Genomic DNA, 17119 nt, shown 5'->3' with positions numbered 1-17119 from the left:
GGAATATTATTTGTTCCTCACCGGAAGTTGCAACCACAAGGAACCGGAAGCTTCTGAGGAAGACAAAAAAAGATGGCGCTGCCCATGTTAAGAGGTTGTCACAGGTTTCCAGCAACATTAAGCTTTACCCGTCTCTGTTTAAATGAAAGTGTCATCCTGAACCGGTCCGGTAAACGGAGGCTACCTTCTCCGTCGCCCGTCGCCGTGGTAGCGGCGCTGCGCCCGTACAGCTCTGACCGCGGTGGGCAGAACCAGAACCAGAAGGTGGTGGTTGTGGGCATCCCGAATCCCTTCATCTGGTTTCGCACCCGAATATACTACTTCCTGATCCGGGCGTACTTTGATAAGGAGTTCAACATTGAAGATTTCACGGAGGGAGCGAAGCAGGTCTGTAAGCCGTTAACAGATCGTGCTAACGTGTTGTCAGCGAGCCACACCTCCTCTGAAGGCTATGGTATTAATTGAACGTGATTTATTCGCCATTACGACCTAAAACCCCTTCAGTTATTGTTGCGTTAACCAGGTTCTGTTCACTCTTGCAGGCCTTCACCCATGTTTCCAGACTCTTGGCACAGTGTCAGTTTGACGCCTTGGAAGGGCTCGTGGCTAAAGACGTACGTATGGGAAGCCAGCAGGTCCAAACTTGCATTATCCATTCTCTACCTTGTTATTGATCATATTTCAAAAAGTATCAACACATCAGTCACATTGTACAGATAAATCTTCACTTGAGCCTATTGGAATTACATTTGTACATCAAACAACATCCCACATAAACAAAGAAAGTATCAAACCAAAAGCAACACAGATGACATCAACTGTGCGAGTGAGATGTAGACTCGCATACAGATCATTTATTTATAAAGTATTTTTGTTCCTGATTGACGAGTCTGTCGTGTGAGTTGCTACTTTAGAAACAGAGTCAAAGAGATGTCGTAGGTCACCAGACCTGAGGCACTCGGTCTTAAACTTCATGCCTTCTAATATTGGTGTCAATCTATGAAAACCGATAAGACAGAGCAACGACAACCTATACGTTCCACTTGATGTCTCTCGCCGATCCCCACTTCCATGTACAATATAATATCCTCATCTGTGTGTAATTGTTTTTGCAGATGGTACGCAGTGAATCTTCATACAACAGGCAACAGCTAATTGAATATCACAAATAGAATACGAAGGAATGTCCATTTAATATATAATTTTGGTTTTCTGAGATCTTTTCAGATGAGTCGATCCTACAAATCACAATTTGATACATTTATGGATTGATTATAAACACAATGCAAATGTTTACCTTTATCAAAGGACAAACTTGTAGTATTTTAAGAATCACTGTAATCTCTCTGCTCAAGTTGAGCTTTATTTATTTATTTTGTATGTCTTTGCAGTTGATTGCAAAGCTGGAGGAAAAGTGTAGCGTGATGCCATTGAACCACAAGAAAGCTCTCTCTGCAGACGCTGATGACATCATGTACACGACGCCTGGAGACGTGGGGATCTACTATGATGATGATGGTCAGCATGAAGTCTTTACCTCCTACCAAAACCAATGAATAGAACCTGCTAACAAGTACTATGTGTACCAGAGCTATATATATATATATATATATATATATATATATATATATATATATATATATTATTGTCTCTCCCACTGAGCTCCATTTTTGTCCCAGACTATTAAAAACAAAGCAATAAGCCACATTGTCACTGGGTGACACGTTCCTTCATTACCTGGAATACACATGCTGCAGTTTATTTTGACTCAATCCCAAATGCACCCTTTTGCTGCTGTGAATATTCACTAGCGCACCATGGGGATTAATCCGCAGCTGAAAATAGAGCCCAACAAATACACCATTTATTCCTGTTTGACCGTTGTTAAAAATGATATCGCCCAGCTGTTTTGGTAAATTGCTGAGGCTTTTTTTTCAGTAGGAACCAATGGTGCCCTCCCAAAAACAAATAAATAAATAAAACAACTTTACTGGAGAATAAATGAAGGCAACCTCATGAAGAGCAACAAAGGAGAGATGTTGTGTGTTTGAAATCGGCCACTTCTTTTTGTGCAGTGTTAATTGGTTTATTTTTCCAGGGAGGAAATTTGTCAGTATTCTGATGCGTTTCTGGTATCTGACAAGCGCTCATCTTCCTAACGACTCCATGGAGGGAACCCGTGTGTTCCAGGTGGCCATCGGTGGAGAGGGAGAAGCAGCAGAAACGAAGAGACTTCTAACTGCAAACTATGAGTCAGTATATCTTTCCTGTATCTTTCAGGAGTGTAAGGACTCTGGCATACAGAATAGTACTGAACTCTGTGGAAATCAGAGTATCCGTGCTAATCTTTCTTTTCTATCTCTGACAGATTCCAGAGGGAGTTCACGAAGGGAGTGCCTCCGGACTGGACCATTACGAGGATAGAGCACTCCAAGCTTTTGGATTGAGGTGGCAATGATTTGTGGCAGTTGTGCCACTGGAAACGAATCAAAGACATGAAAACCGCCCCTCAGCATTTGCTTTCATTAAATTGAGTAAAACAAGAGCAGCTTGAGATTAACCACAGGGGGGAAAACGTGATGCATCGCCTCACTGGGAGGTCTGAGGAAACCACCGGGACAAACTTGGATTCACTCACTATTCACTGTAGAAAAGACACATGAGCCGACCCATCTATTCACAGAGAGACTGCCCAGACCTGTCTGCAGTATAACAGTGTTTCTTATCGTATTCATTCATATCTAGACTACAGGAGGTGTGGGAACTCTTGAACTTGTCATTTGAACTATCATGTAGCATCACATGGGTGTGCCTTGCACCCCTTCTTGGAAACTCATCTTGCTTTTTTGTTGTTGTAAAGACAGACTATAGTCTGATACTTTATTTCCAAGTAGAGAACTATTGTTTCTCTACACGAGCCTGTGTGGTATAACAATGTTTCAGATTTGTCTCCACACAACGTTATTGGTCTTTCCTTTTTTTTTTTTTTTTATCCCACACAACTTGCAGTAATCTGACTCTGAAGTACATGCTATATATGTACGCTATGTGTATACACGTGGTTGCAATGATTAAAGCTGCAGCAGACCCTTGATTATTGTATTGAAGACTTAATAAATTAAAAAATTGCAGTTATTTATTAATCCATGAGAATTGTTCTTTTTCTAATAGTTTAAATAAGGACATGTGTGCTAAAACATAGAAACTTTTATGAAGATGACATGAAGATTACAATCGTAGAATCAAAGTTTTTAAAAAAACAATGAAAGAAAACCATAGAGGAAAACAAATCTTCTGACGTCACTCGCTATCTGCGCTCCCATTGGTGGATTCTATCAAGTGCTTTCCTCCCATTGGCTGAACCCCCGTGCCAGTCACTAGCGTTTAGCCCAGTGCCGCTCCTGTTGTGCAGCCGATGAGGATGACAGCCCGTGCGCTGTCTTACCGCGGCGAGGAGAAACGACAACATGAAGCTTAAACACCTGTAATATCTTTAAAAAAAAACAGAGTCCGAATTGAACCATGAAAGTCGCCACCGTGGTCTTTTACGGCTTCGCTCTGGGGCTGCTGGCGGTCGGCCTGCGGGAGCTGCTGACCGGCTTCGAGGAGAACAGATGCAGCATGACATATATGTTTGAATACCCGGAGTACCGGGTGAGTACCTCCACCTGACGCCTCACAGCACGGCGACCGCACGGCTAGCTAGCTAGCTACGTTGCTTTATGTGTAGCCCGCTTTCGAGCTAAGAGAGAAACACCCAGCCTCGTGCTAACGTGGGAGGGCTCGTTCACTCCCACAGAAGCAGTGTTTCCACCTTAGCAGACCATGCACGAGCTAGTCATTTCCTTCATGCTTCTAACGTTAGCTGTGTGTGTGTGTGTGTGTGTGTGTGTGTGTGTGTGTGTGTGTGTGTGTGTGTGTGTGTGTGTGTGTGTGTGTGTGTGTGTGTGCGTGCTCGAATAAGATTTGCAAAATGATCTATTAACATCAACTGATCCTTGAACCCGATCAGCAGGTTCTGCAGGACACACACACACACACACACACACACACACAGACACACAGGCTGGCATAGGGAATGCATTGTTGTGGGTCGCTTGCTCTGCTTTCTGCTCACTGATGTGTTCATCTGGCCAGAAGTGGAGCACAGCTGGGGGCAAAGCACAATATGTGTATGGCCCTTGCTTCACACAGGAGCCCGTGGATGTGTTTATTGTTTTGTTAGGAATAAAATAGGCCGGCATATGTCTTTATCTTTGTTTATGTGGTACATGGTCTCTTGAATCCCACCTCGATGTCAGCATGTGATGAAGACCCCGGGCTGATGAGAACAGAAATAATTAGTCAGTAAATATTCCTGAAGTCTGAGGTGAAAGCCAAAGAGTTGATGGCGTGATGTATCAGTGTCACAAACCACGATTTGAAGTCTGTTATTTTGGTCGTTGTGATATAGTGATACAGCTCAAATGTCTGGTCTGCTTTTAATACGTCCATGATCATACTTTCACGTACCCCGAGGTCCAAAACCTCAAAATACTAATTCTGCATTAATAAATGGATCAAAGCAGTAATCACTCAAATTGAGAATGATGTTGGCAAGTTAGCGTCAAAAAAACTATTTAAATGATTTGTAAATAATCAAAAATGCTGCACATACATGTTCTCCCAATCAACCACTAGATTAATGGACTAATTGTTTCAGCCCCGGATGTAGTCTGTGTACAGTACATGTACAATGTACTACAGCAAAGTCCGGACACCTCTTGTGTCTGATTACATCTCGCATGAAGCCACAAGGTGGCGGAGAGCGGGAGAGTTAAGATGAACACACTCCTGTTGTGTGCTTTAGGGTGCTGTTTCCCACATGCCTTTACAAGTGTGACATGAAGCTTAATGAACTGTGTGAGAATGATGTGACCCCCTGACCCGGTGTCTGTGTTGGGTTCACAGCGCGTGGCTCTGCCTCGCCGGGTGGCCAGACTGTACCCGGCGTACGGCCTCTACCTGTACGGGGAGGGTCTGTACGCACAGGAGACCCGAGCGCTCAAACTCACCGGCGCTCCTGTGCTCTTCCTGCCTGGAAACGCTGGCAGCCACAAACAAGGTAAGAGCACAGTATTATTGGGGACAAGGCAAGTTGGAGTTGTGCGTTTTAGCCTTTGACAGCAATTTGTATTCAATAAGCGGATGAGCTGGGGTTGTTTGAGGAGGAGAGCGTGGCCTTGTCCAGGCAGACTGGATTGTTTCAGTTTCAGTTTCAGTTTAGTTTATTTTGTATAGCCCAACATCACAAATACAAGTTTGCCTCGGAGGGCTTTACAATCTGTACACATGACATCCCTGTCCCGGGACCTCACATCGGATCAGGAAAAACTCCCCCAAAAAGATAGTAAAAACCCTTTCACAGGGAAAAAAAGGGGAAGAAACCTGAGGGAGAGCAACAGAGGAGGATCCCTCTCCCCGGATGGACAGAAGCAATAGATGTCATGTGGCCAAAATGAATAATGTAACGGAGTTACAGCACATTCAATGAATGTGACAGAAATGATTCATATAATGAGTAGTATGCATGGTCCATGATCCAGATAGCCACGACCCATTAAGCAGAAGGAGGTAGAGAGGAGGGGCATCCCAGGGGCAGTGGGAGGAGAAAGCAGGGCCATGGCAGCTGGCAGGACGGCTCCAGGCCAGTTGCATCAGCAGGGCCATGGTTGTATCAGCAGGGCCAGGGGGAGGACCGTGGTCCTCCCCCTGGTTCCAGGCAGCCACGAATCCATGGAAAAAGAAAGTAGAGTTAGTAATATGCATTGAAGAGACAATCATTTATCCAGAAGGAGAGAAAGAAGAGGTGAAGAGGAGGAGCGAAAAGAGGAAGAGAAGGAAAGGAGGAGCTCAGTGTATCCTAAAATGTCCCCCAGCAGTCTAGGCCTATAGCAGCATATCTAGGGGCTGGACCAGGGCAAACCTGAGCCAGCCCTAACTATAAGCCTGAAACAGCCCTAACTATAAGCCTGAAACAGCCCTAACTATAAGCCTGAAACAGCCCTAACTATAAGCGCCATCAAAGAGGAAAGTCTTAAGTCTACTCTTAAATGAGGTGACTATGCCTGCCCCCCGAACTGAAAGTGGAAGCTGATTCCACAGAAGAGGAGCCCGATAACTGAAAGCTCTAGCCCCCAACCTACTTTTTAACACTCTGGGAACCACAAGTAACCCTGCATTCAGTGAGCGTAATGCTCTCGTGGGGTAATATGGCACTATAAGGTCCTGCACAATTCTGCACATAAAGCGTTCAGTTAAGGCGGTAGAGCTGTACCATATTACAGAAATCCAGTTTCCACAGATTGTTTTGTGTATGCTGGAGTTAACATGTAAACATTTAGAAAATGTGTTCGTTTTGAAAATTTGGCTTTGGCAAGTATTTCACAAAAAGCATGTTTGGTTTTGTATTTGTTTTTTTCTTTTTACTTCTAATTGTCAATTAAAAGATGAGGTTGGGGAACATATTACTGTTAACATACTAAAACCCAGCCGGCAACCTCTGGTTCTGAAAGTGAAGCCAATGAGGAAGCGTCTTAAAATGTGCATTCTCTCTACTGACCAGAAGGGGGCGACTCCTCTGGTTGCTAAAAGAAGTCTGAGTGTATAGAAGTCTATGAGAAAATGACTGCTTCTCTTCTGATTTATTAGTAAATGATGGTCCATTTAGAGTCAAACAGACCATAAAGCAGGGGACGCTTTAGGGCGGGGCAACCTTGTGATTGACAGGTCGCTACAGCTACCAGAGCTGTATACAGCGTCAATACATCACTCCTCCACATCCCTTATATAGTCACTTCTGTTTATTGGTGACAAAAATGTAAGATGGTGACGGCCAAAACACAGACCTGGGCTTCAAAACCTTAGTCCACAAACCATCCACTTCTTATATACCGTCTATGTTAAAACCACACCAGTGAGCCACACTGTTGCCCTGGGTGACATCATTATTGTGCATGTATCCAAAGTCTGATATATCTTCCTCCTCTATGCCGTTGAGCTCCATAGTTGACCAAAAACTATTAAAGGCACATCAATGAGCCACTCTGTTGCACGAGGTGACATGCGCCTGCATTACCACAAACACACACGCTGTAGTTTATTTTGAGTAAATCCCACATGCACCGTCCTGCTGCCAGAGATACTCACTACAGCACCACATTGGTGTTGATCCTCTGCTGAATGTAATCCCTGTGGAAACACAGTTGGCTCCTGTTTATGTGACGTTTGCTAAAAACTACAGTGCTCAGCTGGTTCAGACAATGACACAGCCTTTTGAAAAATTAAAGTATACATTTGTGATCTATTATGCCCTCAGTAGGAACATGTGTGCTTTGGTCTGACTGCCACAGACATGTAGTAATACATTGTATTCTATATAATATATTCAGTTACATTTCAGTTGTAAATAATTGGGGATTCAAACCTGGACCCTTTTGGTGATATAATCTTTTCTTTATTTCATAACTCAGTAAAGCTATCAGTAAAACAAATCCTTTCTAGGATGACGCCACCACCCCCGCTCCTGCTACCAGTTGTGTGTAGGAGGAGAACACCCGCGCCTTTCTTCATGTGAATACAAACACATTGCGCTGTAACACTGTGGTGTTTGTGATGGTGGGCCATGCTCTCGGTTCTTCAGCGTTTTTGTGGCCCACGTTAAGACACCTGCAGCGTATTTTTAACAGCTGTTGTTCACAAGTTACACCGGCTCAATGGGGCGAGGACTGTCACTTGAATGAGCTTTTTAAAAATGATTTTAGCATGAATAGAGTTTTCAGTCAAGACGTGATGATTCAATAATTCAAAATAGTAAAAAATGTATTTCATATTAGAGCTATGCATAAATAGTTAGTGCAGTCCGTCCGTTGGCAGAGTAACGTTTACGCTGAGTGTGTGTGTGTGTGTGTGTGTGTGTGTGTGTGTGTGTGTGTGTGTATATATATATATATACATACATACATACATATATACATATATACATACATACATACATGTTGGTTGTTAGTGTAGGACAAGCATTGACACTAGCATCTGTAAGATCCATCTTTTAATGTGTTTTTTTACAGTGCGGAAATGTTTGGCCCTGTTATTGTCAATCTGGTTTTAACACTTTTATTTATTTATTTTTCCTGACTCCTGTTCTGCATTTTGTGACCTTTTTGTCTGTAAAAAGTGTTATATAAATAAACCTTATTATTATTATTATTATTATTATTATTATTATAAGATTCCATGAAACGCACCATCAAAATGTCTTCTTCTCTCCACCCAGCTCGCTCCCTGGGTTCGGTGGCCTTGAGGAAAGCCGAGAACATGGAGGGCGGCCTCCACTTCAACGTGTTCACCGTGGACTTCAACGAGGAGCTGGTGGCGCTCTACGGCGGGAGCCTGCTCCGGCAGACGCACTTCCTGCACGAGAGCATTAAGGCCATACTGAGGCTCTACAAGGTCAGGCCTCGAGTGTCCGCTTGCTCTCGGTGACGGATACTGCTGGTGGAGTGATATTCCAGTGGGGGATACATATCGCATTTCATCACCTGCTACATTTAAACGTTACGGCATATAATTAATCCCTCTGGCTTGTACGTCTTGCATTAATAAAGACGCCGACCCGGCAACAGCAGATAATTATAGCCAATTCTAACGAGCGCAATCAAAATGCACAGTTGATTAAAAAAAAATCTTCATCCGCCTATCGGCTTTCCTTCTTTTTAATCCTCTGACTCTACTTTCTGGTAATTATATATAACCCTAAAGTTATAATAAGTGGGTGAGGTTTCCAAACACGTTTTCTCGTTGTCCCCGCTCTCCAGCACCTAAAGACCCCGCCTCAGAGTGTGGTGCTGGTTGGTCACTCCATGGGAGGAGTGGTGGCCCGGGCGCTCTTCACTCTGCCCCGGTTCAACACCAGTCTGGTCAGCCTCATCATTACCCAGGCCTCCCCACACCTGGCCCCCGTGCTGGCCCTGGACCCGTACCTGCTGGGTAAGCAGAGCTCTGAGATGTGTCGTCATTCCAAGCTAGATGACTGCTGCTCTGAACACCTTGGACCAGACAGGACGTAACTGATCAGTGCCATCGGCTACTGTATTGATAACCTGCACACACGTGACATTTTACCAACCATAGAAACAGTAATGTCATCATATCGGACAGCTCAAAGAGATTATTTCCAGAGCTTAATGTAAACTACAAATTCAGATGACTTGACCTAAAGTTATAATGGGTCACTTTTCTGAATTTAAAATGTCTAAAATCGACTAGACCTCCGTTATTTATGTTTTTTGGTTGTGCACCTGCATTAACACTAATGCTTCCAACAAGTCGTAAATTTACTTTAATCATTTCCAAGCCACATCTTTATGATCCACTTTTTAGATCTTGGTTGTTTTTAACTGTATTTCAACTGGATGACGGGTCTGAAGTCATCAGAGAAACAGGCTGAGCTCCTCCAGCCCCTCCGGTGTCTGACAGTAACAAGGAAACAGCGATTTTTAACTCATTCTTAGGCGAGGAGGCGATGCGTATATTTGGCTGAATAAGCTGATAGAAGCTGACTGCAATAATGTCTATGGTGGGGGAGACAACAACTCCCATAATACTTCTCCTTTGTTTGTCTTTTGTTGCTCTGGTTGAGGAAAGTGACACGCTATGCGTTTAACTCGTCTCTGCTCTGTAGATTTCTACTCGGCGGTGAGGCAGAAGTGGGTGAACCAGGCCAAAAAGCTCAGGAACGTCACGGTTCTGTCCGTCGGGGGCGGTTACCGTGACTACCAGGTCCGCTCCGGCCTGATATCCCTGCCTTGTCCACCAGGAGACCCCAATAAGCTGTCCCTCGTGGTAAGTACGGTTTGTGAAGTATTTTCAGAACTTTTCCAAGAACCCTGGAACGCTTGTTTAGAAACGAGGAGCGTTATCAACATTAAAAAAAATATTTTAGTTTTTCCGAGTTTGTAATTCTTGGAACTACTTGAAGCAAAAGGCCTCGGTGTTTGATCCTGCACTGCTCCTCGCATTTTGTTTCAATTTCTTCTTCTCTCTTTTTTTTATCAAGGCAACTGCCGTTCCCAGGACTTGGGTGTCCACTGACCATCTGTCCATCGTTTGGTAAAAGACACAGCATTGTCTTTTTCTTCAGGTCTACGTTCAAATATAATGCAGATCATTAACATGCAGTGTTTACATCTTTGTGTTCCAGGTGCAAAGAGCTTGTCCTGGCGACTGTCAGGGCGTTCTTTGACCTCCTGGATCCTGAAACCAGACAGGTCAGAACCACAAACGTTCTTACACGTCTTCAAATTAATCTGTCTGGGGAAAATAAATGCTGTGTGACGGAAAAATGGAGGAATGTTGTCGTCGCAGAAAGACGAGTGGGACTTGTCAGCCAGTGAAGTAGCGCATCTCTGGCTAAGTTTGCATTTCCATCTGTTTCAAAGCTAACGAGTGTGTCGTTATTAGTTCACAGTAAACCCAGAGAAGAAAATGGCTGTACTAAACCATCACTTCATCAGACACCCGGTCCGGATGCTGGGAGAAACCCAGGACACCTCCATCTCCATCTTAGGTCAGAGACACGTAACCACGGAGAGGCTGGAATAAACGGGGACTTCCTGCGAGTAGCTCTCATTGGTCTTCCTGCCATGTGCTTTCAATGCCATATCTCCACATTTGTATTCATTGTATTATATTTTGAGTTTTTAATGACTCTATAAAGTGAATGAATGCCGTTTTGATTGAGTGACACTATTAAGGAATCACTCATACCTGTTCCCTGTTTGTTTGTTCTCCCCTTTTCCAGATTCTCCTGAAGCATGGAGTGAAGTTAACACACTGCGTCTGGCTTACAGCACACCAAAGGTACCAGACTCTATCATTATATTCAATGGGTCATCTGCAGACAGATGGACATATATTGTCTTCAGTGTTGCTCTCTGCCTACAGGAAGGACAGCTCAAATACTTTCAGTTTGCCCTGTCGAGTCGCAGGAAAGCCTACAGCCATTTCTACTGCCGGAGCAACAACCTGGTGAGTGTTCAGTCTCCGCCGTGCAGGTTCATCCATCTGGGTTTGAGCGACAGACTACAGTTAGTTCCTGCTTCTGATTTTGGATGAACTGTACATTTAAGAACAGGCGAAGAATGTTTGTTTTGTCAGAGTAATCTTTCCAACTTCCTTAAATGAGTATTAAAGTGAAAGATTACCTTGGTAAAGTGCATGTTCCACCTGCTCTTAAATCATAAACGCATGAGAGTAAACTATTTATATCAGAATTAGAAAATGGATCACCAGAACTGTTCTTTTCTCCTTTGCTTCAGGGCTTTCGTTGTGATTCACAGAGATGAATGTTGTGTTTATGAAGTAAAATGAAATGCCATAGAAACACATTTAGTAAAGCATGAACCAAAGTGATCTGTACTTTTGCCAGAGTTCAATTCTGATTGGTTCAACAGGAGATGACCAGCTGGGTGTACGGCTGCGTGCAGAAGAACGGTTCTTCGTGGTAAGAATATGACAATAATCTATCTCTTCCACGTCTCAGGTTTTTCACTCTCCCAAATTTGACGATGGATGTATTTCCTTTACTCTTTGATTTTCTTTCAGTGTGCATGCGGTGGATCTGTCTATGGGAACTGAGCTACTGCCACCCTACAAGGTACTCCTCCTCTGAAGAGGCCCAGTCCAGTCCAGTCTGAGCTGCTGTTGGTTGCTCATTACTGTCTGTGCTCCTCCTCAGATCCTGATTCTGAGTCTCAGTGACTTGTCTGCAGTTACTCATCTGGTTGTTTCGGCCTCCAACCTCAACGGCAAGCAGGTACATTGACAACGAGAACATCTCTTCTCTGAAGATAAATGAGGGAGGACACAGTCGAGTCAACCGCCTCACTAGTGGCTCTGCGGGGCTGTACCTCTGCACAGCTAAGCTAAATGCTAACACGCACAGCTGGGTACATGTTTCCATCGGCCAGAGAGAGTAGACGGAGCTGACGCAGAAGACTCACTCTTCAACTTGTGTACGCAGCGGCGAACTGTTGTTTTTGTTCTGCTCTCTGCTAGTCCTGCATGTTAAAGGTAACTGCTGCCGAACAAACAAAAAAAGAGCGATGACTGCAGGTGATGAAAGTGAGAAGCCATAGATGACAAAACTGAGATCTTTGAGATTGTAACTTTAAGCACGGGGGCACTGTGCTCGCATCTTTTTGATTTGTAAAGCACAGCTGAGATTGATTGGAATGCCATTAGTTTTCCAGATGTTTGGTCTTGAACTAGTCTAATGATCTGTTTTGACCAGATGATGATGCAAGAGGGGAAATCAGGAAACCATGAATGCAAGCGTGGAGTCAGAATGTAGGGTTCAAACCATTTGAAAGAGTTCCTCGTGGACCATAAACGCCTGAGACGACCCAGCGAAGTGGCCAGAAGAACAAAAAAGCCTTAACTTGAATTATCACTCATTTTAATTTCTACAGTTGCACTCCAACATCTGTCTTGTCCACAGTTCACGGTGGAATGCGAGTGGCAGAGACAAGAATCTCAGACTCTGTCTGTCCCAGTGCCGCATGTTCTGTCCTTCGGTGAGTAGTGTTACCGCTCATGTGGATTTTCTTTAGCTTGGGAGAGAAAAGACACGTTCCTTTTTTAGTGACTGTTGGTTTTCCAGGTTTGATTGTCAGCGATGTTTCGGTCAACTCCTCTGGACTTCTCCACACCATCAAGCTGCAGCACTTTCACCAGGTAGCTTCCTTTCCTTCATTCGGCTCAGTAACTCTGTTCCTACTGCGTCGCTAAACTTTGAACATGTCTGTGTCTTTAGGTTTATCAGGCGTTCAGAGTTAGTGTTGCAAGCCAGTGCAAAGTAAATAAAGGTAAGTTGGTCATGTGATACTGAGGCTGGCTTAGGAAGCCCTAGAGGCAAGTGAGGAAAAACAAATTCTGATGGTCTGTTTTCTAAGTCTGATCTTAATAGTTTTCTGTCCTGTACCTTATGAACAAGGAGAAGAAAGTGTTTGTTGTGGTAATACTCATTTTGACCACAAGAGGCTGAAGTGCACCACTAGCTCATGCTTTTCAGTCAGAATCAGAACCATTTATTTGTCAGGTATGTTTACACAAACAAGGAATTTTTCTTGGCGGAAGATGCTTAACATTAGATGAGACAATCAACGTAATATACATATTACGAGATGAGTATTACAACAACACTTTGTTTCACAGATGAAATATAAAACATAGGAAACTCAAAAAGATGATCCTAGGCAAAACCTTAGTTGACGAGTCATAAACACAGAAGAGAAAACTATTTAGATCGGAGATTTTGTCTTTCTTTTTTTGTCACTCGCCTCTCAGCGCTTCCACAGAAGACACACGTGTCCATGTTGAGATGTAACCATGACCATTGCATGTCTTTCTGCAGATCGACTGCCCAATGTGTACAGAATACATGTGCCGTGGTTTCGAGAGGACTCTCTGACCACAGCCAGGTCAGTTCTGTTTCGTTCTTGTTGGGGCATATCTACACGTCGTTTTCACGGTTTCTGTCATGACGTGATGTGATCTGTCTGCCAGTGTGCCGTCAGTGACTGAGATCTCAGGGATGCTCCACACAAGTCGTCCAGACAACGCCTCCGCTGTCCTCCTCCAGCTCCACACCGCCCCCAACTGCCAATATAAGGTACTGCTCGTCAGGCGCCATGCAAGAGCCACAGCCTGTTGACGACTCATGACCAACGTGGTGTTATTCGTCCAAAAGGAGTTTGAAGTACGACGTTAATTAGATCATGTTTACCATGTGATTTTACCCTCAGGTGTCGGTGAGGACTTCGTTACCCAGGGTGCTGGGACAGGTACAGATTTCTCATCTTGTTTTCCTCTTCTGTTTGTTTTGTATTTGTTTCAATAAACAGTCCTATGTGTATTGTTCTTCCACTCTGCTCTCTTGTCTGACAGATCCTGAGGTTCTGCGGTCCCATGGTGCCGGTGTACACGGCTGTAACCCTGCTCCAGGCCTGCGGGGGGCAGCTGTCCTCCATCCTGAAGACGAGGCGAGCCGCAGACATGAGCCAGGTGGTGGCCAAAGGCCTGCAGCCTCATAAAGTCAACCTGCCCGTGTACATTCTGCACATCTTACTCAGGTAGGCTTCGGAAGATTGATGTTGAAATCAATGAGAACAATCAATCTTGACTTTTAGGGGGAGCAGTTTGACAAAAATAACACACGGTCCTATGTTTTATTTAGATACCTGGATATTCCTCAAATAAATCGTACTATTCCTTCCTCCCCTTAGCTGCAACTGGTTTCAAGATGTCTGGTCGTTTCTTTACCTCCCTCCTATGGACGCCCTCCCCCCGGCCCACCCTGATGGTGGATCTCTGGAGGGTGCGGCGTCAGCTGAAGAGTGGCCCCTCCTCCTGTCCCCTCTACTCTACATCTTGGGGGCAGCCGTGGCCTACTGGGGAAGCGCACTGCTCCGCCTCCTCATGCGACTGATCTCACTGATATTAGCTCCACTCCACAGGTACTGTTGGACATGTAAACATAAGGTATGTGGTTTGAGTGTCTCAAACGATATGATGCAAGTGCAAACCTCCTTCTGTGCAGACCATCTGTCTCCAGAGACTGTGGCACCCTGCGACCCCGGACCCAGCTCCTCATCACTCTGTGTCTGACTGTTATGGGAGCCGTGTCCTGCGGGGCTCTGGCGATCTTTGCCGCCTTTCTGCTCCACCTTTACCGGGTGAGTCCGAGCGCATCGTCCCACAGATGAAAACCTGCCCAGTCTTAAACAGAGTAACATCAAAGACTCTGTTTATCCCCCTTCTCTACATCTGCCTTTTGTTTGCATTTTCAGTTACTGAGGCTACAGATGACAGAAAGATCCTTGAGTCACATGTTGAATCTGGTAAGACTTCCAGGTTGAACTGTATTGCAGCAGGTGGTCCGTATATTGAAGCTCTTGCAGGGTTCTTATGGTCATGGAAAAGTCATGGAATTTTAAAATGGTTAAGTCCTTGAAAAAAATAAAATCCCAAGAAAGTGTTGTAAAAGTCATGTAAATGTGTTATATTCATGTGTTCATGTCGTTCATTTACGCTGAGTTTGAAATAATGAATATGCTTTTAAAAGAAAGACTCAAAATATAAGCAGGCATACATACAGGCATCTATATAAATGTTTATTCTTTTAATCAAACTATTGTCTCATTCATTTGTGTCATTTAAGGTTTACTGTATGCTTTGTATTCTCATTGTTAGTTTAAATACTACATTTACTCACTTTTTACTGTTTACACCCAGATTTCACAAAAGGTTTGGTCATGGAAATTTGGTTTAAAGTCATGGAAATCATTGTTTTAAATGTGTATGAACCCTGTCTTGAATGCCGAGCCAGGGTTCACAATCTATTACAATTTGATTCTCGTCAAATTAAGGTGTAAAGTAAATTAAGTTGTGTTTTTCTTCTGCATCTTCCAGGCCCCCCGGAAGCACACAGAAGCCGAGAACGGCGCGGTCAACTCTGAATCCCTGGTCAAGCCTAAAGAATGCAATGGGGCCCCCCTGCTGTCTGAGTGTGCTCTGCAGGAGGTGAGGGACGACTTGCAGCTCCACCTCTGCCTGTCGGCGCTCTTCACGCTACCCGTCATGCTCATCGCCCCCTCGCTCCTCCACTGGCTCCGCAACCTGAGGTACAGTCTGACGATGGAAGGAGAGCGCGAGGCCGTCGCCTGAGGCCTCGTTCATGAGGAATGAGTAACGGGTGTTGGTTGTGATCCTCTGCAGGTATTCCACCCAGCTGGACCCGGACCCCTGTTGGCCTCGCAGCTTGCCTCTCATCCTTGTGTACATCCTGCTGATTAACTGCAACACGTTGAGACTCAGCAACAGGTGAGAGCTCTCTGTCTCCGACACGCTTTGTTCCTTCGTTATCCTGAAGTTCTGCCGCAGCGTCCGAACCTTTCCCCCTCCATCTCTTTCAGTAAACTCTTGCCTCTGACGTCCTGTCTCCCCCTCCCCATGTCCATCGCCATGGTGACCTTCTCTCCGCTCCACCTCTACAGAGTCACCTACTTCCTGCTGGCGGCCCTCGTCCCTCTGGCCTCGTGCTGCCTGCTCTGACGGTATCTGTCCCGTTTCAGTCCGCAGCGCCACCATAACAAGCCTTTCTCTAACTTGCAGCCCGACCCGCTGAAGCTGCTGCAGGAAGCCGGGCTCCGTCTCGCTGCCGTGGAGCAGAGCCATAGACATACATAGCTTGGGGGGAACTGTGCGCTCGATGTTGGCACTAAAAGCTCCTTGGCAATTACAAAGATGTTTTCGAATGAGAGGATGTAATGGCCTTGGACCATTTGGTGTGAATATGGCTCTGAAGGATTGACCTGAAACCAAGTTTGCCTTACTCTGTATATCTATAGCTCTGCCTTCAAGGAGGAGCAACAACTCCACAACCAGTGAAGCTACTGATACTAGAGATTCTTAACAGGGTGTTACTGTTCAAATGTGTCCTTTTTTCTTCCTTTTCGTTGTGTCTCCAGTGGCGTTGTCCACTGCGCTGTAAACTCCTCCACTGCCTCCTGCTTGGAGATGACTTCTAGCCGTTTGTTGTCTTTACCGGTTGACTGTCGCAGCACTGACGCACAACCAGTGGCAGCGTCGCACACTCGCTCCACGAGGAAAAGTCCAAAGTTATCATGTTTACATTCTCCTGTGTTCACCTTTTTTGATACAGAACAATGACGACGTCAGCGCATCAAAAGGCTTTCATGCCGGCTCTAATCTGTTACGCATTTCTCAGAAGAAGAAAGACATGATCTACTCCATGATCTCTACAATACAGAGTAATTAGTAAAGGGGTCTCCAGGCGGTGAGCATATTCATTTTGGTGTGGCACATAATCTTGTTTAGTTTTAGTTGTTTTCTCTCTTCTGCGTGGCTCCGCCTTCATGGAGGGTTGCACCGAATAGTTGGAAGCTTCACACACGACCTTCACAGAGTTGCAGATAAGATTAGGCTCCGCTAATATTATTACTTATACACCAATTGTATGATTTAGATTCCAGCGGTGACTCGTGTCAATCGAACATTT

General features: G+C 44.7%; 2 protein-coding genes across 2 annotated transcripts; both read left to right on the top strand.

The window, feature by feature from the left end:
- The first annotated feature begins 69 nt into the window (after window positions 1-69).
- On the top strand, window positions 70-3053 carry maip1 (matrix AAA peptidase interacting protein 1). The gene is made up of 5 exons (XM_079231456.1): window positions 70-387; window positions 543-614; window positions 1392-1518; window positions 2099-2252; window positions 2369-3053. The coding sequence occupies exons 1-5, from the start codon at window positions 73-75 to the stop codon at window positions 2445-2447; spliced, it is 747 nt and encodes a 248-aa protein (XP_079087582.1). The 5' UTR covers window positions 70-72; the 3' UTR covers window positions 2448-3053.
- A 469-nt stretch (window positions 3054-3522) lies between these two features.
- On the top strand, window positions 3523-16152 carry pgap1 (post-GPI attachment to proteins inositol deacylase 1; the record flags this gene model as incomplete). Its single annotated transcript, XM_079231209.1, has 26 exons — window positions 3523-3654; window positions 4951-5104; window positions 8315-8490; window positions 8856-9027; window positions 9722-9882; window positions 10097-10149; window positions 10241-10307; window positions 10501-10606; window positions 10841-10899; window positions 10984-11067; window positions 11493-11542; window positions 11644-11695; window positions 11777-11854; window positions 12539-12614; window positions 12701-12774; window positions 12854-12905; window positions 13454-13520; window positions 13606-13711; window positions 13845-13883; window positions 13987-14171; window positions 14325-14555; window positions 14639-14774; window positions 14889-14939; window positions 15511-15722; window positions 15817-15921; window positions 16014-16152. 26 exons carry the CDS (start codon window positions 3523-3525, stop codon window positions 16150-16152), a joined length of 2817 nt encoding a protein of 938 aa, XP_079087335.1.
- Window positions 16153-17119: the final 967 nt, after the last annotated feature.

The sequence above is a fragment of the Taurulus bubalis genome (assembly GCF_910589615.1).
Source record: "Taurulus bubalis genome assembly, chromosome: 15".
NCBI lineage: Eukaryota > Metazoa > Chordata > Actinopteri > Perciformes > Cottidae > Taurulus > Taurulus bubalis.
This window is presented reverse-complemented; position numbering and strand designations above follow the sequence as displayed.

Coding starts and splice junctions, on each gene's coding strand:
- maip1 (XM_079231456.1), top strand. CDS start 73: ATGGCGCTGCCCATGTTAAGAGGTTGTCACAGGTTTCCAGCAACATTA. Junction 615..1,391: donor AAGGGCTCGTGGCTAAAGAC/GTACGTATGGGA, acceptor ATGTCTTTGCAG/TTGATTGCAAAGCTGGAGGA. Junction 1,519..2,098: donor GATCTACTATGATGATGATG/GTCAGCATGAAG, acceptor TTATTTTTCCAG/GGAGGAAATTTGTCAGTATT.